Source organism: Somniosus microcephalus, chromosome 2, assembly GCF_052327205.1.
Source record: "Somniosus microcephalus isolate GS21.2 chromosome 2, FLI_Smic_1.0, whole genome shotgun sequence".
In the NCBI taxonomy this organism is placed as follows: Eukaryota; Metazoa; Chordata; class Chondrichthyes; order Squaliformes; family Somniosidae; genus Somniosus; species Somniosus microcephalus.
This window is the reverse complement of record NC_140988.1, coordinates 75,258,141-75,285,323: the sequence shown is the minus strand read 5'-3', so window position 1 is coordinate 75,285,323 and position 27,183 is coordinate 75,258,141. Positions and strand designations below refer to the sequence as shown.

At 44.9% G+C, this 27,183-nt stretch overlaps 1 protein-coding gene across 9 annotated transcripts in view; it reads right to left on the bottom strand.

The window, feature by feature from the left end:
- Positions 1–27,183, bottom strand: part of gria2b (glutamate receptor, ionotropic, AMPA 2b) — a 193,991-nt gene that overhangs the window by 83,227 nt on the left and 83,581 nt on the right. For all 9 annotated transcript variants that reach the window (XM_086010547.1, XM_086010556.1, XM_086010563.1 and 6 more), the window contains exons 3-4: positions 20,881–21,120; positions 18,002–18,198 (exon numbers count right to left, since the gene is read on the bottom strand). In XM_086010547.1, the coding sequence (XP_085866673.1) occupies positions 18,002–18,198; positions 20,881–21,120 (437 nt within the window). The remainder of the gene's footprint in view (positions 1–18,001; positions 18,199–20,880; positions 21,121–27,183) is intronic.

Sequence of the window (27,183 nt, the reverse complement as noted above, 5' to 3'; positions counted from 1 at the left end):
ACAGCTGTGATGGGAGGCGGGGCAGTTTTACCCTTGACAGCTGTAACCTTAGTAGTGGTTCTTGGGGGAGGAGCAGTTTCATAGATAGCAGCTGTAACCTTAGTAGTGGCTCTTGGGGGAGAAGCAATTTTATAGGTAGTAGCTGCAAAGCTAACAGGAGCTCTCGACTGGTATACCTTAGAAAGGGGGCCTTACTTACTAACAGTGGCTCTTGACTGGCATACCTTCGAAAAGTGACCTTTCTTGCTGCAATGATTGCAGGTTGCGTTACGAGCCGGACAAAATCTATATATATAAAAGGATCGATCTGTCTGTCTGTCTATCCTTCGGTGTGCGTCTGTCCGGCTATGCACTCGAAAGTTATAGAGCGTACCTACGCGTGCGTTACCTCCAAAGAAAGCTTACGGTTCCAGGACGGTCGTAAGTGTATTTACTTTTCGGTCGGATGAAAATTGTTCGCGCCTTATGCAAAAAACCTTCAAAATTAAACTCATTATCTGCTAATTAGCATTGATTGACTGACGTCAAGGTTCGACCAATCCTGTGCCGTCACGATTGACCAATCCTACAGTTCAGTCGTCTGATGGTTGGCCAATCGCTGCGTCTGTGGGCGGGACTAATCGTTTTCATCTCAGGGATCTGGCAACCATTGCCTCAAGCTAAAAACCCCATTTACTTCCAGCTCAAAATCTGCTAATCCAGCTTCGAAAAAGTTAGTATCTCTTAAAAATAACATAAGATTTACCAAAAACGTTTTATACGTACTTTCACTTTCATCTTTCAAGGTATTAAAAGGTAGAAATGTTGCCCGGCAGCAGATTGAGAGAGGGACACAGAGACAGGGCCCAAAAGCCTGGGACTCGATTTAAAATGTTGCCCGGCAGCAGATTCACAGAGGGACACAGAGAGGCCCCAAAGCCTGGGACTTGATTTAAACCGCCCGGCCCAAAACAGCCCTGGCAAAGCCGGGCTCCCCCAGCTAGTTTCCTATAATGGAATGCACCTCCACAGAAGAAACACTTCCTTCCAGATTGCCAAGGTGCCACTAGGGCAGGGTCATCATCAGTGAAGGTTTCTAGGGTAGGGTTGTCATCAGCCAGGTTGGACTCGTCATCCGTGAGGGCTTCCGCCCGAGGTCTATGGAAAGAGTCACTAAAATTGAGAGCAGCAGCCAATGCATGTGGTGAAAGATAGGTATCTGCATTCCTCTTTGCTAAGTCCAGAGAACTGGTCATAGGCAGCCTGTAACTTGAGGGTTTTATTCTCCAACAGACGCTGACGTATGAAGGGAGACGCAATCCCATTAATAAAGGAATCACAAATTAACTCCTCCTGGTACTGCTCAGCTGTAACAGCTTTAAGATTACAATTCTTGCTGAGCCTGCGAAGTTTCTGAAGGAATTCGTCAAGTGATTCCCCGGGTTGTTGTCGAGTTGTGGCCAGTAGATGCCGAGCAAAAATTTCATTTGGGGACTTGACATATAGTTGCTGTAGTATTTGGATAGCGGCGTCATAGTCTACACAGTCTTCGATATAATCAAACACATGCGGGGATACATAATTAGCAAGCATTCGTAAATTATTAGGAACATTCTCACCACACTCCTCAAGGAAGTTGCTAAAGGTACGATACCAGTGTTTCCATACCTTAGCAGCTGTAAGTGAATTTGGGTCCAGGTCGAGACGGGCGGGTCTGAGTAGTTTCTCCATGATGGATCGATTACTTGTCTGAGTTCTCTTCTATGGTTCGAGTCGTAGCTGGCTGTTTCCCGAAATCACCCAAAGCGTGGAGTCGATATCAAGTTGATTAAATTGATGTAATAAAACTCACTACGCACTTGGTTTGAGTATAAAGCAAGGCTTTAATCAACTTGTTTCAGAACATGGAGGTCTAGTTGTACTTCATTAGTTCCTGTCTTACAAAGTGTCCCTGGCAAGCTGGGACCACGCCCAAGTATTTATACTCCTAGGACGGCGCCACCCGCTGGCCGTCCAGCATTATTTCATGAGTAGTTTCTTGATGATGATGAGATTTATAACAAGGAGTGTGATGGAATACTCTCCACTTGCCTGGATGAGTGCAGCTCCAACAACACTCAAGAAGCTCGACACCATCCAGGGCAAAGCAGCCCACTTGATTGCCTACCCATCCACCACCTTAAACATTCCCTCCACCACCGGCGTACTGTGGCTGCATTGTGTACCATCTACAAGATGCACTGCAGCAACTCAGCAAGGCTTCTTTGGCAGCACCTCCCAAACCTGCAACCTCTTTCAGCTAGAAGGACAAGGGCAGCAGGCCCATGGGAACACCATCACCTCCAAGTGCCCCTCCAAGTTCTATCGTAAGGGGAACAGATAGGCATTTCTGTGGCCGTAGATGTGACTCCAGGATGGTTTGTTGCCTCCCTGGTGCCAGGGTCAAGGATGTCACTGAACGGCTGCAGGGCATTCTGAAGGGGGAGGGCGAACAGTCAGAGGTCGTGGTTCACATTGGGACCAATGACATGGGTAGGAAGAGGGATGAGGTCCTGCAGCAAGAATTTAGGGAGCTAGGCAGCAGACTAAAGAGCAGGACCTCAAAGGTTGTAATCTCTGGATTACTCCCGGTGCCACGTGCTAGTGAGTATAGGAATAGGAGGATAGAGCAGATGAATGCGTGGCTAAAGATTTGGTGCAGGACGGAGGGCTTCAGTTTCCTGGATCACTGGGCCTGCTTCTGGGGAAGGTGGGACTTGTGCAACCCGTCCGACTTGTATCTGAACCAGAACGGGACAAATATCCTTGCGGGGAGGTTTGCTAGCACTGTTCGAGGGGGTTTAAACTAACTTGGCAGGGGGATGGGATACAGAGTGGAGCTATAATAGGGGGTGATGTACAGCCAAATATAGAGGAAAAAATAAGTCAGACTGGAAGGCAGAGCAAATATGTAACGGCACAAGGGAGTAGGGCAAGGCTGAATGGCATTTATTTTAATGCAAGGAGTCTTACGAATAAGGTGGATGAACTGAAGTTGTTGATGAACACATGGGAGTGTGATATTGTTGCTATCACGGAGACATGGTTGAGGGAGGGGCAAGACTGGCAGCTCAATATTCCGGGGTATAGAATCTTCAGGCGAGACAGAGGGGGGGGGGGGGGCGGGTAAAAGAGGAGGGGGTGTCGCAATATTAATTAAGGAGACAATTACTGCTGTAAGGAGGGATGATATATTAACAGGCCATATGGGTTGAACTTAAAAACAAAAAGGGGGCTAGCACTTTGCTGGGAGTGTACTATAGGCCCCCAAACAGCCAGGGGGAGACAGAGGAACAGATATGTAGGCAAATCTCAGAGAAGTGTGCAAATAATAGGGTAATTATAGTGGGGGATTTCAACTTCCCCAATATTAACTGGGATAGTCAGAGTGTGAAAGGCTTCGCGGGTGCAGAATTCTTAAAGTGCATCCAGGAGAGCTTTTGAGCCAGCATGTAGAAAGTCCTACAAGAGAGGGGGCGGTACTGGACCTAATTCTAGGGAATGTGGCCGGGCAAGTGGTAGAAGTGTTAGTAGGTGAGCACTTTGGTGACAGTGACCATAATTCGGTGAGATTTAAGGTAGTCATGGAAAAGGACAAGGATGGTTCTAAATTGGGGGAAGGCCGATTTTAATATGATAAGGCAGGATCTGGCCAATGTGGACTGGGATCAGCTACTTGAAGGAAAATCCACATCGGAGCAATGGGAGTCTTTTAGAAAGGAAATTGAGAGAGTACAATGGCAACATGTTCCCGTAAAGGTCAAGGGTGGGACCAACAAGCCCAGGGAACCTTGGATGTCAAGGGATATACGAGAATGGATTAGGAAAAAAAGGGGGGCTTTTGGCAGATACAAAGGACTAAAGACAGAGGAAGCCCTAGAGGAGTATAAAAATGCAGGGGGATACTTAAAAGAGAAATTAGGGGAGCGAGGAGGGGCCATGAAATAACACTGGCGAGCAAAATAAAGGAAAATCCAAAGGTGTTTTATAAGTATATTAAGGGCAAGAGGATAACTAGGGAAAGAGTAGGGCCCATTAGGGACTAAAGTGGCAAACTGTGTGTAGAGCCAGAGGATGTAGGTGGGGTTTTAAATGAATTTTTTGCATCTGTGTTCACTATGGAGAAGGACGATGTGGACATAGAAATCGGGCAGGGGGACTGTGATATACTTGAACATATTAGCATCGAGAGGGAGGAGGTACTAGCGGTTTTAGCAGGCTTAAAAGTGGATAAATCCCCAGGCCCGGACGAGATGTATCCCAGGCTACTATGTGAGGCAAAGGAGGAGATTGCAGGGGCTCTGACACAAATTTTCAGAACCTCTCTGGCCACAGGGGATGTGCCAGAGGACTGGAGAACAGCTAACGTAGTACCATTCAAGAAGGGTAGTAGGGATAAACCAGGGAATTACAGGCCAGTGAGCCTAACATCAGTGGTAGGGAAATTATTGGAAAAAATTCTGAGGGACAGAATTGGTCTCCACTTGGAGAGGCAGGGATTAATTAGGGATAGCCAGCATGGCTTTGTCAAAGGAAGATCATGTCTGACCAATTTGATTGAATTTTTCGAGGGGGTGACTAGGTGTGTGGATGAGGGTAGTGCAGTGGCTGTGGTTTACATGGATTTCAGTAAGGCTTTTGATAAAGTCCCGCATAGGAGACTCGTCAGGAAGGTAAGAGTCCATGTGATCCAGGGTGCCTTGGCACATTGGATCCAAAACTGGCTTAGTGGCAGAAGGCAGAGGGTGATGGTGGAAGGTTGTTTTTGTTACTGGAAGCCTGTGTCCAGTGGGGTACCGCAGGGATCGGTGCTGGGTCCCTTGCTGTTTGTGGTCTACATTAATGATTTGGATGTGAATGTAAAAGGTATGATCAGTAAGTTCGCAGATGACACGAAAATTGGTGGGGTAGTAAATAGCGAGGCGGGAAGCCTCAGGCTACAGGACGATATAGATGGGTTGGTCAGATGGGCGGAACAGTGGCAAATGGAATTTAACCCTGAAAAATGTGAGGTGATGCATTTTGGACGGACTAACCAGGCAAGGGAATACACAATGAATGGTAGGACCCTAGGAAAGACAGAGGATCAGAGGGACCTTGGTGTGCATGTACATAGATCCCTGAAGGCAGCGGAACAGGTAGATAAGGTGGTTAAAAAGGCATATGGGATACTTGCCTTCATTAGCCGAGGCATAGAATATAAGAGCAGGGAGGTTATGATGGAGCTGTACAAAACGCTGGTAAGGCCACAGCTGGAGTACTGTGTGCAGTTCTGGTTGCCACACTATGGGAAGGATGTGATTGCTTTGGAGAGGGTGCAGAGGAGATTTACCAGGATGTTACCTGGGCTAGAGCGCTTCAGCTATGAAGAAAGACTGGACAGGCTGGGGTTGTTTTCCTTGGAGCAGAGAAGGCTGAGGGGGGACCTGATTGAGGTATACAAAATTATGAGGGGCATAGATAGGGTGGATAGAAAGGAACTTTTCCCCTTAGTAGAGGGATCAATAACAAGGGGGCATAGATTCAAGGTAAGGGGCAGGAGGTTTAGAGGGGATTTGAGGAAAAACTTTTTCACCCAGAGGGTGGTTGGAATCTGGAACTCACTGCCTGAAAGGGTGGTAGAGGCAGGAACCCTCACAACATTCAAGAAGCATTTGGATGAGCACGTGAAATGCCATAGCAAACAAGGCTACGGACCAAATGCTGGAAAATGGGATTAGATTAGATAGGGCTTGATGGCCGGCGCGGACGCGATGGGCCGAAGGGCCTCTTTCTGTGCTGTAAAGCTCTATGACTCTAAGTCACACACCATCCTGACTTAGAAGTATAGCGTTGATCCTTCATCGTCGCTGGGTCAAAATCCTTGAACTCCCTCCCTAACAGCACTGTGGGAGTACCTTCACCACATGGACTGCAGCGGTTCAAGAAGGTGGCTCACCACCACCTTCTCAAGGGCAATTAGGGAAGGGCAATAAATGCTGGCATTGCTAGCGATGCTCACATCCCATAAACAAATAAAAAAAACAGGTATAAGGTTCTTGCTGCCTGTGTGGATAAGGGAAAAGCCTGCAGGATAGATGAGCAAGCTGACCACGGCACCGTGGTGCAGGGGGCCATTTGAGTGGGGAGAGTGAAAGGGAATGTAGTTGTGATAGGGGACAGAATAATCAGAGGGATAGATACTGTTCTCTGCAGCCGCGACCGGGAGTTCCAAAGTTGTGTTGCCTGCTTGGTGCCGGGGTTAAAGACATCTCCTCATGGCTGGAGAAGAACTTGGAGTGGGAAGAGGTGGAACCAGTTGTCATGGTTCATGTAGGAACCAACAACATAGGTAGAACTAGGAATGAAGTTCTGCTGAGAGAGTTTGAGGAGTTGGGGTCCAAATTAAAAAGCAGAACCTCATAGATAATGATCTCTGGATTGTTACCTGAGCCACGTACAAATTGGCATAGGGATAAGCAGATTAGAAGTTTAAATGCATGGCTGAAAGAGTGGTGTGGGAGGCAGGGGTTTCGCTTCATGGGCCACTGGCACCAGTGCTGGGGAAAGAGGGAGCTGTTCTGTTGGGACGGGCTCCACTTAAACCCGGGCTGGATCCAATGTCTTGGCGAATCAAATAACTAGGGCAGTAGACAGGGCTTTAAACTAATGAAGGTGGTGGGGGGCGGGGGGTGGTGGAGGATTCAGGAAAGAGTAAATTTAAAAGGAGAAAGAGAAATATCCAGGCTCTAGAGCAGAGCAGAGTTTGGGGTAAAAATAAGCAGAGTGGGTCAGGAAGGGACAGAGAAAATAACAAAGGTAATAGAGCATCAGTGACTCAGGTGACATCAGGGGAAAATAGAAAAGGCACCATATCTGAATGCACAAAGCATTCGCAACAAAATAGATGAATTAGTAGCACAGATAGAAATTAATAGGTTTGATCTAATAGCCATTACGAAGACGTGGTTGCAAATTGACCAAAGTTAGGAACTAAATATTCCAGGATACTTAACTTTTAGAGAGATAGGCAAAATGGAAAAGGAGGAGGGGTAGCTCTGATAATAAAGGATGGGATAAATACAGTAGGGAGAAAGGATCTTAGCTCTGAAAATCAAGAAGTAGAATCAGTTTGGGTGGAGCTAAGAAACAGCAAGGGACAGAAAACTTTGGTGGGAGTTGTTTGTAGGCCCCCAAACAGTAGTTGTAATGTAGGGCAGAGTATAAATCTGGAAATTAGAGGCATATATAACAAGAGTAATACAGTAAACTTGGGGGGCTTTAATCTACATATAGACTATGCAAACTAAATTTGCAGTAATAGCGTGCGGGACGAGTTCATGGAATGTATACAAGATAGTTTTCTAGATCAGTAAATTGAGGAAACAACCAGGGAACAGGCTATTTTAGATCTAGTATTGTGCAATGGGAAAGGGTTAATTAATAACCTTGTAGTAAAGGGGCCTTTAGGGAAGAGTGACCATAATATGATAGAATTTTATATTGAGTTTGAAAGTGATTTAGTTAAGTCCAAAACTAGGGTCTTAAACATAGCAAATTACATAGGTATGAGGGGCAAGTTGGCTAAGGTCGATTGGGAAACTACATTAAAAGATATGATGGTAGACAAGGAATGGCTAGCATTTAAAGAATTAATACATAATTTACCACAAATATACATTCCTTTAAGGCACAAAAACACCACAGCAAAAGTGGTCCAACCGTGACTAAGAAGAGAAGTTAAAGATAGTATTAGATCAAAGGAAGAGGCTTATAATGTTGCCAAAAAGAGTAGTAAGCCTGAGGATTGGGAGGATTTTAGAATTCAGCAAAGAAGGACTAAGAAATTGATAAGGAAAGAGAAAAAAGAATGAGAGAAAATTAGCAAGAGATATAAAAACAGATTGTAAATGTTTCTATAAGTATGTAAATAAGAAGAGATTAGTGAAAGTAAACGTGGGCCCAGTAGAGGCAGAGACAGGAGAAATTATAATGGGCAATAAGGAAATGGCAGAGACATTAAACAAATATTTTGTATCTTTCTTCATGGTCGAAGACACAAAAAACATTCTGGAAATAATGGGGAACCAAGGGTCTAGAGAGAATGAGGAACTTAAAGAAATCAGTATAAGTAAAGACATAGTACTGGAGAAATTAATGGGACTAAGTGGCGACTAATCCCCTGGACCTGATGACCAGCATCCTAAGGTTTTAAAAGAGGTAGCTGCAGAGATAGTGGATGCATTGGTATGAATTGTCCAGAATTCTCTAGATTCTAGAACAGTCCCCGCGGATTGGAAGGTAGCAAACATAACCCCTCTATTTAAGAAAGGAGGAAAAGAAAAAGCAGTTTTCTATTGGCCAGTTAGCCTGATATTAGTAGTAGACAAAATGCTCGAATCCATTATTAGTGACATGGTAACAGGGCACTTAGAAAATCATAATGTGATTAGGCAGAGTCAACATGGTTTTATGAAAGGGAAATCATGTTTGACAAATCATTGAGTTTTTCGAAGATGTAACTAGTAGGATGGATAAGGGGGAACCAGTGGATGTAATGTATTTGGATTTTCAAAAAGCATTCAATAAGGTGCCACACAAGAGGTTATTACACAAAATTAGAACTCATGGGATTGGGGGTGATATATTAGCATGGATTGAGGATTGGTTAATGGACAGAAAACAGTGAGTAGGAATAAACGGGACTTTATCGGGTTGGCAGGCTGTAACTAGTGGAACACCACAAGGATCAGTACTTGGGCCTCAGCTATTTACAATCTAGATCAATGACTTAGATGAAGGGACTGAGTGTAACGTATCCAAGTTTGTTGATGATACAATGTTAGGTGGGGAAGTAATCTGTGAGGAGGATGCAAAGAGGCTCAGAGTGATATAGACAGGTTGACTGAGTGGGCAAGAACATGGCAAATGGAATATAATGTGGGGAAGTGTGAAGTTATCCACTTTGGTAGGAAAAACAAAAAAGCAGAATATTTTTTGAATAGTGAGAGACTGGGAAATGTTTGCATTCAGAGGGGCCTGGATATCCTTGTACATGAATCACAAAAATTAACATGCAGATACAGCAAGCAATTAAGAAAGCAAATGGTATGTTAGCTTTTGTTACAAAGGGATTAGAGTATAAGAGTAAGGAAGTCTAACTACAATTATGCGGGGCATTGGTGAGGCCACACCTGGAGTACTGTGTACAGTTCTGGTCTCCTTACTTTTGGAAAGACATACTTGCCATAGAGGGAGTGCAATGAAGGTTCACTAGACTGGTTCCTGGGATGAGGGGGTTTACCTTATGAGGAGAGATTGAGTAGACTAGGCCTATATTCCCTAGATCTTAGAAGAATGAGAGGTGATCCAATTGAAACATATAAAATTCTTAAGGGGCTTGACAGGGTTAATGCTGGGAAAATGTTTCCCCTGGCTGGGGAATCTAGAACACGGGGTCACAGTCTCAGAATAAGGGGTAGGCCATTTAGGACTGAGATCAAGAGAAATTTCTTCAATCAAAGGGTTGTGAATCTTTGGAATTATCTAACCCAGAGAGCTGTGGATGCTCAGTCATTGAGTATATTCAAGACAGATGTCGATAAATTTTTGGGAACTAAGGGAATTAATGGATATGGGGATTGGGCAGGAAGGTGGAGTTGAGGTACAAGATCAGCCATGATCTTGTTAAATGGTGGAGCAGGCTCGAAGGGCCAAATGGCCTACTGCAGCTCCTATTTCTTATTTTCTTATGTTCTTATAAGAGAAAGCTAGATATGGCAGAGCAACCAAAAAATTAGTAAATGAAAATACTAGAGACATTCCATGAAAGTATAGAAGAAATTGGTATTGTTCAAGGATAGCCAAGCCTCTCTGTTTAACAGTTTTCTTTGACTTTCATACAAAATGACTTACCTGTAAATACAGAGAGGGCAGAGGCAGAAAGCTACCATTCAACAAACCTCCTGATAAAACAGTCAAGATTATATAATAGCAAAATGCTATTATAAAATTTCAGACCATAACTTGTGCCCCTATTTTTTCAGGTGGATGTTGTTGATGATTCTGCCAACTCCATTTGCAGCATTTCACCACTCCTGCCTTCCACCCTATCACAGACCGTCCCTTTTGTTCTTTCCTCCCCTCCCCCTTTCCCTGCCTCTACACCTGGTTAAAATCTGTTACATCTCTAACTTTTTCCTGTTCTGACAAAGGGTCACAGACCTGAAACGTTAACTCTGTTTCTCTCTCCACGGATGCTGCCTGACCTGCTGAGTGTTTCCAGCATTTTCTGTTTTTATTTCAGATTTCCAGCATCCGCAGTATTTTGCTTTTGTATTAGTGTTTAATTCACTGCCACTTCTCTTCTAGGAATGCGCACCTTGAAGAAGTTCTGCTCCTCTCTCGACGGGATTTCCGTTTGTCTCTTCTACCTTGTTAATCTTCATTGCTTTCTGTTTCCCTTCTTGTGTTTGATCAGGTATCTACCAAAACTTGTTTTCACAGCCATATCTCTTTCCTCAGCAACCGTCTCCAACTCCGACTTATTCCACGTGGATTCCAACTGCAATTCCACCCTTCATGTTTCGGATCCACCCAGGATTACAGATATCTCCAAGATATTCAGCATTCCTTGAATACACTGCTGCTCTTGCTACATCCTGAGATCCACGCTCAACGCCATGTGTCGCCACATGCACTCTCTCTCTCGAGGTCTCTCTTCAGCAGCACCGATGCACTCTATCTCAAAGCTGTCCTGGGCCACAGTTCCATTTCATCCTTTGCCTCATCCGCCGCTTCAAGAAGAAACTTTTCTTCTTCCTTTCAGGTGTCAAGGATCGCAAGCTTCAACAACTCTTGGACACCAATGCCCCTCTGGAACCTTCTTCCCCTTCACTTTCCTCTGACCCAATCCATTCTTCCAATCTCACCCCCTGCTGTGTTTTCACTATCCCCTCTGACTTTCCCCTCTGACCCAGAACGATCAGTCCTCAGCAAATGCCTGAGCTTCATCCCCTTACACCCCCATCTCAATGAATTTCGAGATTGGCACGGTGCCGAGCTCTTTTTCCATCGCCTTCATCTCCGTGCCCACTTCTTTTGCCAGGAGTCTTCCCCTGCACAGCGGACCCTTTCTCCCACTTTCAGAATTCCCGTTCTACCTGGACCCCTCCCTCTGGCCTCTTGCCCTCTCTAGATCTTTTCATTGCGAACTGCCAACGTGACATCAGCCATCTCAGTTTCTCTGCTCCCCTCACTCACTCCAACCTACCTCCCTCTGAACTTACAGCACTCCATTCCCTCAGATCCAACCCCAACATTGTCATTAAACCTGCCGATAAGGGTGGTGCTGTTGCTGGTTGGCAAATCAACCTCTACCATGCGGAGGCTGAACACCAACTCTCTGACACATCTTCATACCTCCCCCTGGACCATGACCCCACTACCAAACATTAAACCATTGTTTCCAAGACTGTCACGGACCTCATCTTCTCTGGAGATCTTCCCTCCACAGCTGTCAAACTTATAGTCCCCCAACCCCGCACAGCCCGCTTCTACCTCCTTCCCGAGGGCCACAAAAAGGGCTGCCCAGGTAGACCCATCATTTCAGCCTGTTCTTGCCCCATGGAACTGATTTCCTCCTATCTCGACTCTATATTTTCTCCCTTTTTCCAGTCTCTTCCCATCTACATTCGCGACTCTCTGACGCCCTCTGCCACTTTAACAGTTTCCAGTTTCCTGGCCCCAACCATCTCCTTTTCACTATGGACGTCCAATTCCCCACTAGGACGGCCTGAGGGCGCTCCACTTCTTCCTTGAACAGAGGCCTAACCAGTCCCTATCCACCATCACTCTCCTCCACCTGGCTGAACCTGTTCTCACATTGAACAACTTTCTCCTTTGACTCCATTCACTTCCTCCAAATTGCTATGGGAACCTGTATGGGCACTAGCTATGCCTGCCTTTTCGTGGGATATGTGGAACATTCATTGTTCCAGTCCTACTCAGGTCCCCTCCCTCACTTCTTTTTCCGGTACATTGATGACTGTATTGGTGCCGTTTCCTGCTCTCACCCAGAACTAGAAAATTTAATTCACTTTGCTTCCAATTTCACATGGTCCATCTCTGACACTTCCGTCCCCTTCCTCGACTTCTCTGTCTCCATTTCTGGGAATAGGCTATCGACGAACATCCACTATAAGCCCACTGACTCCCACAGCTACCTGGACTACACTTCCTCCCACCCCGCCTCCTGTAAGGACTCTATTCCATTCTCCCAGTTTCTCTGTCTCCACCGTATCTGTTCTAGTGCTTCTGATATGTTTTCCTTTTTCCTCAACTGAGGATTCTCCTCTACTGTGGTTGACATGGCCCTCGACCGTGTCCGTTCCATTTCCCACACTTCTGCTCTCACCCCTTCCCCTCCCTCCCAGAACCGTGATAGGGTTCCCCTTGTCCTCACCTTTCACCCCACCAACCTCCACATTCAACTTATCATCCTCTGCCATTTCTGCCACCTCCAGCGTGATCCCGACACCAAAAGCATCTTCCCCTCCCCTTTCAGCATTCCGAAGGGATTGCTCCCTCTGCGACAACCTGGTCCACTCCTCATTCACCCCCAACAGCCCCTCCCCTCCCCATGGAACCTTCCCATGCAAGTGCAGGAGATGCAACACCTGCTTTTTTACCTCCTCCCTTCCCACTGTCAAGAGCTCCTTCCAGGTGAAACAGCGATTTACTCGTAATTCTTGCAATTTAGTATACGGTATTCACTGCTCACGGTCTCCTCTACATTGGGGAGACCAAATGCAGATTGGGTGACCACTTTGCGGAATACCTACGTTCAGTCCATAATGGTGACCCCGAGCTTCTGGTCGCCTGTCACTTTAATTCCCCGCTCCACTCCTACTCTGACCTCTCCGTTCTTGTCCTTCTACACTATTCCAACGAAGCTGAACAGAAGCTCGAGGAACAGTACTTCATCTTTCGATTAGGCACTTTATAGCCTTCTGGAATCACCATCAAGTTCAACAGTTTCAGACCATAACCTCTGCCCCTATTTTGTCAGACGGCAGCTGTTGATGATTCTGCCATCCCCATTTGCAGCATTTCACCACTCCCACCTTCCACCCTATCACAGACCGTCCCTTTTGTTCTTCCCTCCCCTCCCCCTTTCCCTGCCTCTACACCTGGTTAAAATCTGTTACATCTCTAAATATTTCCAGTTTTGACGCAGGGTCACAGACCTGAAGCGTTGGGCTGGATTTTATTAGTGGTGTTGGGATGGTGGCGGGATAGCTGTTTCCCGGGTTTCGGTCCGGCTCCCGGCTGCAGCCGCTCTGTCATAGGGATTTCCCCTTGATTGGCCTTGTTAAGTCCGCCCTGCAGTTTTCCCTGCCAATTAACAGGAAGCGGGTCTGTTGATGTCATTTGATGATGTGTCATCAGCCGGTTTCCTTAAAGGGACCACATCCACATTGAGTTTGACAGTTGTTCTGTCAGTGTTTGACAGCACTGAAGTGCTGCAAACACTGACAAGCACTGCACAAAGGTGGACGGTTGCACCCAGGCTCTCCAATGGAGGGAGTCACAGCATGCAGGGAGGTTCTCTTCCCTTCCAAGGGTGGAAGAGACCTCCCCAGGACACCAACGCAGCCTGGTTGCACATTGCACAGGAGGGCAAAAGCAGGGATGTTGTCAGGGGTCCCTGGCTGCAGTGGCGCCAAGCTTTCAATAATCTCAGTGGATGACGAAGCATTACTACAAAGCCACGCCCAAACTCACCCTGCTCTGCCACTCAACACATCCCCATCATTCTGCCTTCCCTACCCTTCTCCTGCACATCCTTACTCACACCAACTTACCTTGCACCTCCACCCAACGATCTCTATCTACATTATCACTTCCCCATCTCACTAGCCACCCCTCACACTTACCCTCATCCTACTGCAAACATACCAACTAATAACACACAAGGGGAGGCACTTGAGAGGTTCAGCCAATGTCCATGTGAAGTTTCTGGTAATATGTTGTCATACAGTGAAATCTATATTTTCAACTTTGCCCATTATTGGACAGATCTGTGCGCACCTTGAGAAGTTTCTTACTGAGTTCCAGTGAATGTTGATACATAACATCCACCACCCACCTCCCCAACCCTGCTATAGTGATGAGTATGCATGGAATGGCTTGGACATTAAAGGGATGCTTTAGGTGCTGGTGTGGGATGGTGTCAACCTGGCGCATCATGTGGCAGCCAGAGTTTACAGCATCAAGTGAAGTAAATCTGGCCATGGTGATGCCATCGCTGGCCTCCCGGGCATCAATGTTGTCAGGGGCTGATGCCCTGTGCAGCATCAGGTGATGGCAGAGAAGGTTGGTGATGTTGTTGATGATGTTGGTGTGCCTGGTGATGTTGGTGTTGGAGCTGATCGTCGAAGGATTCAGAGGACCAAGGTTTGATTTTTTTCAAGGGCACCGATGTTGCTGCAATAGATGACAGATGCAGGTGAGATGACAGAGGTGATCTGTCAATGGTGAGAGAGGTTGTTCCAAAGAGTTGGCACTGGACAAGCTGTTGGCTCTAAACACTTGCAAGCTAAAGAAATCTCTATATGCCTTACAAATGCAGTGACCAACAGCTTCTGCGCACTGAAACTGACCATCTACAGCATGGCATCCTTTACACCACTTCTGCAGCTGTCAGCTTATCAGAAACATCAAAGCAGACTTAACTCATGCCAGGGTGAGCTGGTGTGTTCCCCGAGCAGTGGGTAACCGTGGGGGAGCATGTAAAATTGGAAGGAAGCCTCAAAATATCATTAAATTGGCTCTTAACAAGCCATTTAATGATCTAAAGCGTGTCCCCCGCTGCTTGGTGTCAGGTCAGTTCTGCGCTGACAGACCCAACATATGGGAGATTTGCGTGGAGGCACGTTGACAGCGGGTTTCCTACCCGCTTTCAATCTTTGCTATTTTGACAGCAGACCCATACTTAAGGTAATTAAGGAAGTGGCCCTAGAAATAGTAGATGCATTGCTGATCATCTTCCAACATTCGATGGAATCTGGAACAGTACCCATGGATTGGAGGGTAGCTAATGTTACCCCACTATTCAAAAAAGGTGGTAGAGAGAAAACGGAGAATTACAGACCGGTAAGCCTGACATTGGTAGTGGGGAAAATGCTAGAGTCCATTATAAAAGATGTAATAGCAGAGCACTTGGAAAACAGTGGCAGGATCAGACAAAGTCAACATGGATTTACAAAAGGTAAATCGTGCTTGACTGATCTACTGGAATTTTTTGAGGATGTAACTGGTAAAATAGATAAGGGAGAACCAGTGGATGTGGTGTATTTGGACTTTCAGAAGACTTTTGATAAGGTCCCGCATAAGAGATTAGCGTGTAAAGTTAAGGCACATGGGATTGGGGGCAAGGGATTGACTTGGATAGAGAACTGGTTGGCAGACAGAAAGCAAAGAGTTGGAATGAACGGGTCTTTTTCCGAGTGGCAGGCAGTGACTAGTGGGGTACTGCAGGGATCGGTCCTAGGACCCCAGCTATTCACAATATATATTAATGATCTAGACAAGGGAACGAGATGTAATATCTCCAAATTTGTAGATGACACAAAGCTGGGTGGGCGTGTGTGCTGTGAGGAGGATGCCAAAAAACTCCAGGATGATTTGGATAGGTTGGGTGATTGGGCAAAAGCATGGCAGATGCAATATAATGTGGATAAATGTGAGGTTATCCACTTTGGTGGCAAAAACAGGAAGGCAGATTATTATCTGAATGGCAATAGATTGGGAGAAGGGGAAGTGCAAAGAGACCTGGGTGTCCTCGTGCACCAGTCGCTGAAGGTAAGCATGCAGGTGCAGCAGGCGGCTAAGAAGGCAAATGGTATATTGGCCTTCATAGCGAGAGGGTTTGAGTACAGGAACAAGGATGTCTTGCTACAGTTGTACAGGGCCTTGGTGAGACCACATCTTGAGTATTGTGTGCAGTTTTGGTCGCCTTATCTGAGGAAGGATGTTCTTGCCATGGAAGGAGATCAGCGAAGATTCGCCAGGCTGATACCTGGGATGGCAGGAATGACGTATGAGTAGAGATTGGGACGATTGGGCTTGTACTCGCTGGAGTTTAGAAGAATGAGAGGAGATCTTATTGAAACTTATAAAATTCTGACAGGACTGGACAGACTAGATGCAGGAAGGATGTTCCCGATGGTCGGGGAGTCCAGAACCTGGGGTCACAGTCTAAGGATAAGGGGTAGGCTAGTTTAGGACAGAAATGAGGAGGAATTTCTTCACCCAGAGAGTGGTGAACCTGCGGAGTTCTCTACCACAGAAGGCAGTAGAGGCCAATTCATTAAATATATTCAAGAAGGAGTTGGATATATTTCTTAAGGCTAAAGGGATCAAGGGGTATGGGGAGAAAGCAGGGACCGGGTACTGAAATTGGATGATCAGCCATGATCTCATCTAATGGCGGAGCAGGCTCGAGGGGCCGAATGGCCTACACCTGCTCCTATCTTCTATGTTTCTATGTTTCTCCAAACCCGCACTCTGAGCGCCGGCAAAATTCTGGCCATTGACTCGGTTTCTCTTTCCACGGATGCTGCCTGGCCTGCTGAGCGTTTCCAGCATTTTCTGTTTTTGAGTCAAGATTGTATATTGGATATAGGTTTTGGATTGGCCACCCGTTACACATTCCGCCTGATTTTTCTTTCCATTGAAGTTACCCAGAATATCTTGAATGGGCCCCATTTTTTGTGCTGGGTGTTTCGGACAGGATAATATATCCATAGTCTTACACAAGCCTCAGAACAAAAGGTATTTCCAGCAACTCAGCCTAAATGAAACTGTAGACACTTGGGATTACAGTGACAACTTCTGAAATGACAAATATTGATGTTACTAATATGCTAATAAATCATATGCACAATTTTCCAGTAGCGTACTAAGTGTAATCAAATTTAACAGCAGCTCAAGGAGAACTCTGATTAAATTTTAGATAAGATGAATGATCACAGGAGCTAGAGTTCAAGGCAGAAATGCTGTTGGAATCAAAAATTATCCATATTCTGAGCTGTTGCAGTGAGAAGCCCAATGGTGCTCCAATGTGCTATGCTGCAGCAATTTCCATTCTTTGTGTGTTTCTAATCTTGATTGTTTTATCAGGAGGTTGTTTGAATGGAAGCCAGACACTTGCCCCTGGGGAGGAATGTGAAATGGGACATCCAGTCACCCTGGTATTGAGTGGCATCGCAGTGATATCAAAAGTGGCACTGACTGGCATTTGCCTGGCAGTAGCTCAAGTAATCATCTGCTCAGCTAGGAAGTGGTGCATTGCATAGACAAACCTGAAGATGGGGAAATAATATTTTTTATAAACATTCGGCATTGGTTATCAGTAAGCTTTTGAGTCTTCGGTTGTTTCCTATAACTTAAAATAAAATAGTGTAGGGTTCTGCAACAACTGCTTCAACTTCAGTACCAGGGTTGTGCTGGGAACCATTTATTAGAATTGACAGATCTGAACTCCGTTTGCATAAAGCATCAAATAACAATCAAATGTTTGGTCCAAAGAATCATTTTTTATCTTTCCTCTCAACAGGTCTGCTATCAATCATTATTCATGAAAACGTATACACATACAACAGAAGTAAGGTGATAACATGCAAGTCCATGGGAATGTCGTAGTACATAAAAGATCACTGAAAGCCCTGCTTTTTTCACAGCAAAAATACCCTGATTGCTAATTATTCAATCTTCAGACAGGATACCTACAGTGTTCTAATTATTACTGCTGAAAAAGCAATTTTTAGGCCATTATTTTACTTCATAATTTTATACTGTGGTTACAAGGATATATATTATTATAGCACTACTAATGTGGAGCTTTGCATGCTGTGAAATCTAGCCAGGCGATTTAACTGATAAATAAAAGGATAATTCTTGGCACAGCATCTATATTTATTTAAAAAAATACAAATAGTACCTGTTCCATGATGTCATTAACTTTGTCGCGTTCACAGTCAAGAATCACTTGTCTTTCCTTTTTATTTTCCAGATCCTGAAAAAGCGAGCGGTAGGCTTCATCTTTCCTCTCGTCTTTTATATTTCCTACATTGATTGCTGTGACTTGCCATTTGTTTTCAGCAGCAGCATCCAGGACTGCTTGTAAGACCGACAATCCTGGGGGAAAGAAATGGCAGAACACAGTCACCATATTAAATTCAAACTAGTAAAAATTGAACTATTCCTTGATAAATAACCCAATGTACTCTTTTTGAACTAATATCTGAATTAAATTAATGGCGATGTGTATTCTATTGACTTGGTCTGAAAAACATTTTGGAGGATGTTTTAAATTGTTTTGTTTTACATGACCATAAAACATTCATATATCGATTACACAGACAATATGATAGATTTCTTATGAAGCCTTTGTAAAATTAAATAGTTTATCATATTTTTAATGCACTGAGATATTTTTAAAAAGCTGTGAATTGGTCCCAATCACTGATATTTGCCAGTGGAGTCCAACTCTAAGGACTTTCCTCCACTCTCAAGCGGGAGAGCAGGGGATAAGTGTGGCTTATCATCACATTTCCACCCAATCTCGATTTCCCTCCCTTTGCCCCCCACTGGACAGACCCCGATCAACTCTTCCCTGCCTGCCACATGTAAATGTCTATGGGTGGGGGGGGGGGGGGGGGGGGGGGGGGGGGGGGGTCTAGTGAGCTGCTCCATTTCCGTGCTTACCGCTGCTGCCTCCAGCAGGAGAAAGGTGACGGTAGTCCCTGTGGTAGTAGCAGAAACCCACCCCACCCCGGCACCCTCCTCAAGTCATTGCATGGAGGGAGAGGGTCAGTAGTAGACTCCTCTCTCGCTCCCTCATTAACAGCCCCAACTACTAGACTTTTTAGGCCTTGGTCTCTGCCAAATCCTAAAAAAAAATCTTTGTTCATCTTTCAGGTTCTTCCACTCCCTTTGAATCGCTGGCTACTTCTTCAGGTACTACAGAATTTTTCGGGTTAGCAGCAGTAAGCTCCGTTTATGGTTGCAGGAATTGTCTGAAAACCCTGCCTGCATGTTAAATAAGCCCCAACCCAGGAAAATGGGTTGTGGTTATGGCGGCGTTACAATAGCGGGCGGAGGTTCCACCCCACCGCTACCGTACTATCCCCAAAGTCAATGTGAAGAGTATGATCAATGACTTGGTCTGATGTCTCATTAAACAGTTGCCCCCTCCCCCACAGAGGAGCTTTAGCTGTCAGTTGATCTACAGAACAGCTTTGACAGTGGAAGCTGTGAAGAAATCTGGTCCACACTTCCTTCCCGCCGGTGGCATACTGTATAGCTGCTCGGTTATGGAATGATATGAGGAAGGAGGTGGAAGAGTAAAAAGGAAATAAAAGGACGATTCACTATGAAGTACAAATACAGGGGGAGAATTTGGCCCACATCATTTCTGGGTGCTAAATTGTTGCTCGGGAGATGAATTTTGGATGGTGGTATCCCGTGCCCGATTTCCACACCACTGGAAGTGTGACGGCTACCTAATTGAAAGCCGGCAATTTTGAGTATCCAGTGTGCCTACCTAAAGCAGGCGTTGGGCCCCTTGAATATGGTGATCAGGGCTTAATGCCAGTTTTAGGACTCTTCTATCAAATTCAGTAGAAAATGAAGGCAAAACCATATTCTCGGCCACAGGTATTAATTTATGACCATGATTACATTAAGGCAGTGTTCTACATGATTGAAAGTTGCCATATTTCACAGTAAGTGACTACTCTTCTACAATTTGCACTTCATTGCAGACTATGTAGCTAAGTATGTGCATCAGCTAGATCTACAGCAGTGATATAAGCAGCTGTCTGCAGTGAAATATAGACCACGTCCTTTAGATATGCAGAATTAATGGGTTTATCAAGAGGGAAACATGACAAATTAACTTCAGGCCTGCACTACTAGTGGACCAATCTATTTATTCTATGGCATTTCCACTTAAAAAAAAATGGAATTACATTTGTTTATTTGGCCGAGATTGTTTATATGGAACACGCGTCCAAAGATGTCGGCCCAAGGCTTGCTCTAAATTGGACCTCAGGACTCATTTCCATTAAATAGTTAAGCCATGGATGCCAATCAGGGAGTTCACATAATCCACCAGCTCAGACTTCAAACCAGCCCACAGGTATGCTCTGGGGGGTGGGCAGAGGAGGGTAGGTGAACTGGAGAGGAGGGGGTGCCATCCCAGGCTGACAGCGGCCTGCAGTATACTGTTGTGAAGCCAGGAGGAACACTTCTACTCCTCCTGCCTCCACATTATGGTAAATATTAAAAAATTGCTTACCTTTTGCCATGCGTCATCCAGTTTCTGCCAAATTTGGGAGCAGTATCCTAAAACAGGCTGTAGGCCCTATTAGCATATTCTTTGGCAGCCGACGCAATTCTGGGGGGATCGGACCAAGGAGAAGGATTAAGAACCACCCTGAGGCCAGGTTCTCTGTTCTGCCCCACCTCCTATTCTCTTGGATGACTAGCAATCAGATGAACGCATGAAATAAATAAAAGCCACCAAACCATCAAGCCTGTTTATTTTTTAAACAGATCACAATCATTCTCCTTTACCTCACTTCCTCTTCTCTTCAGGGAAGGTTCTGAATTTTCTTTTTGTTTGGCCTGATCCTTAAAGACAACTGAATGAAATTTCAGAATATCTGTCTAATCTTAAAATCTACATTGTTCAGCCCTTAACACATTTCAGATTTGTGTAAATGTTTCACTATTTTTAACTGCATAACCATTGCATAAAAAGGAAAGTAAAACAAAAGAAGCTATAGTAACGTATATAGACAAAAAAATGTGTACCTCTGTCACTGTCATATAGATAAGCAAACTTGTCCCATTGATAATATTCGATCAAACTGAGAAGAGCACCCTTGAGATCTGGCCTCATCTGTATGACAAATTGGTGTAAGCCATCTGCAGGAAAGCTTGGGGTGATAAAAGAAACATGCAGCGTTCCACAGAATGACGTAAGTGTATTTACAGACTTCTTGTCATAAAATCCAAAAATGGCGTAGACTCCTCTTGAAAACTGGGAACAAACTGAGAGAAAAGACAAACAGAATTTTAAAATTATGCATACTCAACAACCACTCAGACAGCTTTGTTGCTACTAAATGCTTTCATACCCTGAAAAGAAAAGTGAGAATGAAATGACACTGAACACAATCAGAATAAAAATGATCCTCATAAACAGCATTTGTCCATTGCCAGATACTTACCATAATGTATACTCATTTATTATAAACTAAAGCAGCTATGATAATTTCATTCACCATTTGTGAACTAACAGCAAAACAATTAGGACATAATCCTGCAAAAAGCTGAGCTCCTAAATTTGCCAGCCATCATCATAATTCACACATGTGGATTATCAATAAAATATTTAGTTATCTTCCACAAGGTCATCAATTAGGCTTATTATCAAAATAAGGACCAATGAATCACATTTCTGGAGTCCAACTTTCCAATTGTGGATATGGCTATAAGAATCTACATCTCATCCTTCCCAGAACTGTTATAGGGTCCCCCTTGTCCTCATCTTTCACCTCACCATCCTCCACAGTCAATAGATCATCCTCCACTATTTCCGCCACCTCCACTCCCCTTTCAGCATTTCGAAGGGACTGTTCCCTCCACGACACCCTGGTGCACTCCTCCATCACCCCAACAGTTGCTCTCCTATCCCTAGCACCCCCAGCACCTTCCCATGCAAGCGCAGGTGAAGCAACACCTGCCCATTCACATCCTCCAACAAACTGTTCAAGCCCCAAACACCGCTTCTGGGTGAGACAGTGATTTACTTGTACTTCTTCCAACTTAGTATACTGTATTCATTGTTCACGATGCAGTCTTTTCTATGCCAGGGAGACCAGATGCAGATTGGGTGATCACATTGCTGAACACCTCCATACTGTCTGCAAATGCAACCTTGAGATTTGCTTGTCACTTTAATTCTCCATCCCACTCCCAGTCTGACCTCAGTCCTTGGCCTCCTACACTGTTCCAATGAAGCTCATCGCAAGCTCAAAAACACCTCTTTCAACTAGGCATTTTACAATTCTCTGACTTAACATTGCCTTAAACAACTTCAGTCCTTAACTACAGCTCCTATTTTCTCTCAATGGGTGCTGGTATATGTAAAATGGGTGTACCAGTGCTTCTGGGAATGAGAGAGGTTATGGGCTGGGGCTTAGCATGGGAAACTCCAGTACATAGCTGGCAGCATTGTCTGCACCCCTGAGGGGCATCTGACTTTCTTCTGACACTCCTGGGTCACTGGAGCTTTCATACTTTTCCAGATTTTCTATGCTTCCCTCCCCCTCTGCTATTCTGCTGGAACCATTTACACATCCTCAGGATCTAGGAAAGGTCTTTTATTTTGTTTATTAATTCACAGGATGTGGGCATCACTAGCAAAGCCAGCATTTATTGCCCATCACTAATTGCCTTTGAGAAGGTGGTGGTGAGCCAACTTATTGAACCGCTGCAGTCCGTGTGGTGAAGGTACTTCCACAGTGCTGTTAGGTAGGGAGTGCCAGGATTTTAACCTAGCGACAATGAAGGATCGGCAATATATTTCCAAGTCAGGATGGCATGTGACTTGGAGGTGGTGGTGTTCCCATGCGCCTGCTGCCCATGTCCTTCTAGGTGGTAGAGTTCGTGGGTTTGGGAGGTGCTGTTGAAGAAGCCTTGGCGAGTTGATGCAGTGCATCTTATCGATGGTACACACTGCAGCCATGGTGTGCTGATGATAGAGGGAGTGAATATTTAAGGTGGTGGATGTGGTGCCAATCAAGTGGGCTGCTTTGTCCGGGATGGTGTCGAGCTTCCCGAGTTGTTGGAGCTGCACTCATCCAGACAAGTGGAGAGTATTCCATCACACTCCTGACTTGTGCATTATAGATGGTGGAAGGGCTTTGGGGAATCAGGTGGTGAGTCACTTGCCACAGAATACTCAGCCTCTGACCTGCTCTTGCAGCCTCAGTATTTATCTTGCTGGTCCAGTTAAATTTCTGTTCAATGGTGACTCCCAGGATGTTGATGGTGGGTGATTTGATGATGGTAATGCCATTGAATGTTAAGGGGAGGTGGTTAGACTTGCTTGTTGGAGATAGTCAGTGCCTGGCACTTGTGTGGTGTAAATGTTACTTGCCACTTATCAGCCCAAGCCTGAATGTTACCCAAGTCTTGCTGCATGTGGGCACGGACTGCTTCATTATCTAAGTAGTTGCGAATGGAACTGAATACTGCGCAATCATCAGCGAACACCACCACTTCTGACCTTATTACTCCAACTTCTCTCATTATTGCCTCCTTTTTTCTTACACCATTATCACTTCTGTCATTTAATCATCCCCTGTCCTCCACCTAATCACAAACCATTGTTTTTTTTTAAAATCTTCCAGTCCCCTGGTTCTGTTCCTCCTTATAAGGTGTTCATCTGTAACATCTTCCGGTTCTGACAAAGGGCCATAAAACCTGAAACCTTAACACAACTTCTTCTCTCCGGAGAAGGCCGACCTGTGTTGGAGCAGCAGCGGGACCGGAGAGAAGGCAGAGCGGCCATAAGTGCAGTTTCAACAGAGTGCTGCGAGTTGGAAGCTTACCAATCTCGAAGACCGGCGGCGGTGTTCCAGAGCCATATCACGATTCAAAGTTACGTGGGCAAGAGGAAGCAGCTGATTGGGTGAGTATGGCCAGGTGAATATTTATACTGCTCTATAGTTTGACAGGTAAGGTTAATAATTTATAAAGTTTAGAAGGTCTTAATTTTTGTGGTTATCGTTTCTAAGGTCTCTGTTGTGTAGCAGGGAGTGCTAGTAAACAAGGGCCCTTGAATATTTCATTTAATTGTAGTGTAATTAGTGGCATTGATTTGATTTAATTTAAATTAATTAAAGGATAAGTCATGGCAGCACAGCTCGGCCCCATGGCATGCTGGTCCTGCACTATGTGGGAAATCAGGGACACTTCCGGTGTCCCGGATGACCATGTGTGTGGGAAGTGTATCCAGCTGCAGCTACTGGCAGACCACATTGCGGCACTGGAGTTGTGACTGGATACATACTGGAGCATTCGCGCTGCTGAGGACATCGTGGATATCACGTTTAATCAGTTGGTCACACCGCAGGTAAAGGCTGCACAGGCAGGAAGGGAATGGGTGACCACCAGGCAGAGTAGTAGGCGCAGGCAGGTAGTGTAGGGGTCCCCTGTGGCCATCCCCCTCTCAAACAGATATACCGCTCTGGATATTGTTGGGGGAGATGGCTTATCAGGGGAAGGCAGCAGCTGCCAACTTCCTGGCACCATGGGTGGTTCTGCTGCACAGGACAGGAGGAAAAAGAGCAGGAGAGTTATACTGATAGAGGATTCTATTATAAGGGGAATAGATAGGCAATTCTGCGGCTGCAAACAATACGATAGTATGTTGCCTCCCTGGTGCAAGGGTCAAGGATGTCTCAAAGCAGCTGCAGGGCATTCTGGAAGGGGAGGGTGAACAGCCAGTTGTCGTGGTGCATATAGGTACCAACAATATAGGTAAAAACCAGGATGAGGTCCTAAAAGCTGAATATAGGGAGCTAGAAGGTAAATTTAAAAAAATAGGACCTCAAAAAGGTAGTAATCTCACGATTGCTATCAGTGCCACATGCTAGTCAGAGTAAAAATAGAAGGATATTTCAGCTGAATAAGTGGCTAGAGGAATGGTGCAAGGGGGAGGGATTCAAATTCCTGGGACATTGGAACCAGTTCTGGGGAAAGTGGGACCAATACAAACTGGACGATTTGCACCTGGGCAGGACTAGGACCAATGTCCTAGGGGAAGTGTTTGCTAGTGCTGTTGGGGAGTGTTTAAACTAAAATGGCTGGGGATTGGGAAACTATGCAGGGAGACAGAGGAAAGGGAAGCAAGGATAGAAACAAAAGACAGGAAGAAGAAAAGCAAACGTGGCAGTCAGAGAAATCAAGGGTGTAAATCAAACATGGCCACAGTAATTAATAATTCTAAAAGGTCTAAGAGTGTTAAAAAAAAAAGCTTGAAGGCTTTTGTCTTAATGCAAGGAGCATTCGTAATAAGGTGGATGAATTAGCTGCACAAATAGATGTAAACAGATATGATATAATTGGGATTACGGAGACATGGCTCCAGGGTGACCAAGGCTGGAAATTCAACATCCAGGGGTATTCAATATTCAGGAAAGACAGGCAAAAAGGAAAAGGAGGTGGGGTAGCATTGCTGGTTAAAGAGATTAACACAATAGTAAGGAAGGATATTAGCTCTGATGATGTGGAATCTGTATGGGTAGAGCTGAGAAATACCAAGGGGCAGAAAACGTTAGTGGGAGTTGTATCCAGACCCCCAAACAGTAATGCGGAGGTTGGGGATGGCATTAAATGGGAAATTAGAGATGCGTGAAATGGGTGACTTCAATCTACATATAGATTGGGCTAACCAAATTAGTAACTATACTGTGGAGGAGGAATTCCTAGAGTGTATATGGGATGGTTACCTGGACCAATATGTCGAGGAACCAACTAGAGATCAGGCCATCTTAGACTGGGTATTATGTAATGAGAAAGGATTAATTAGCAATCTTGTTGTGTGAGGCCTCTTGTGGAGGAGCGATCATAATATAATAGAATTCTTCATTAAGATGGAGAGTGAAGTAGTTAACTCAGAGACTAGGGTCCTGAATTTAAATAAAGGAAACTACGAAGGTATGAAGCATGAGTTGGCTAGGGTGGATTGGGGAATGTATCTTAAAAAGGGTTGATGGTGGATAGGCAATGGTAAACATTTAAAGATCGCATGGATGAACTACAGAATTTGTTCATCCCTGTTTGGCATAAAAATAAAACAAAAAAGGTGACTCAACCGTGGCTAACAAGGGAAATTAGGGATAGCATAAGATCATAGGAGAGGACATATAAATTGGCCAGAAAAAGCAGCAAACCTGAGGATTGGGAGCAGTTTAGGATTCAGCAAAGGAAGACAAAGGGATTAATTCAGAAGGGGGAAATAGATGAGAGTAAGCTTGCAGAGAACATAAAAACTGACTGTAAAAACTTCTATAGATATGTGAAGAGAAAAAGATTGGTAAAGTCAAGCGTAGGTCCCTTGCAGTCAGAATCCGAAGAATTTATAATGGGGAACAAAGAAGTGACAAACAAATTAAATACATACTTTGGTTCTGTCTTCACAAAGGAGGATACAAATAACCTCCCAGAGATGCCGGGGAACATAGGGTCTGATGAGAGGGAGGCACTGAATGAACTCAGTATTTGTAGGGAAATGGTGTTTGGAAAATTGACAGGGTTGAAGGCCGATAAATCCCCAGGGCCTGATAATCAACATCCTAGGGTACTTATGGAAGTGGCCCGAGAAATAGTAGATGCATTGCTGGTCATCTTCCAAAATTCTATAGACTCTGGAACAGTCCCCATGGATTGGAGGGTAGCTAATGTAACCCCACTATTTAAAAAAGGTGGTAGAGAGAAAACAGGGAATTATAGACCGGTAAGCCTGACATCGGTACTGGGGAAGATGCTGGAGTCCATTATAAAAGATATAATAGCAGAGCACTTGGAAAACAGTGACAGGATCGGACAAAGTCAACATGGATTTACAAAAGGTAAATCATGTTTGACTAATCTACTGGAATTTTTTGAGGATGTAACTGGTAGAATAGGTAAGGGAGAACCAGTGGATGTGGTGTATTTGGACTTTCAGAAGGCTTTCAATAAGGTCCCGCATAAGAGATTAGCGTGCAAAGTTAAAGCACATGGGATTGGTGGTAAGGTACTGACTCGGATAGAGAACTGGTTGGCAAACAGGAAGCAGAGTTGGAATAAATGGGTCTTTTTCCGAGTGGCAGGCAGTGACTAGTGGGGTACCACAAGGATCGCTGCTAGGAACCCAGTTATTCACAATATATATTAATGATTTAGACAAGGGAACTAGATGTAATATCTCCAAGTTTGCAGACGACACAAAGCTGGGTGGGCGTGTGTGCTGTGAGGAGGATGCAGAGAAACTCCAGTATGATTTGGACAGGTTGGGTGATTGGGCAGATGCAGTATAATGTGGATAAATGTGAGGTTATC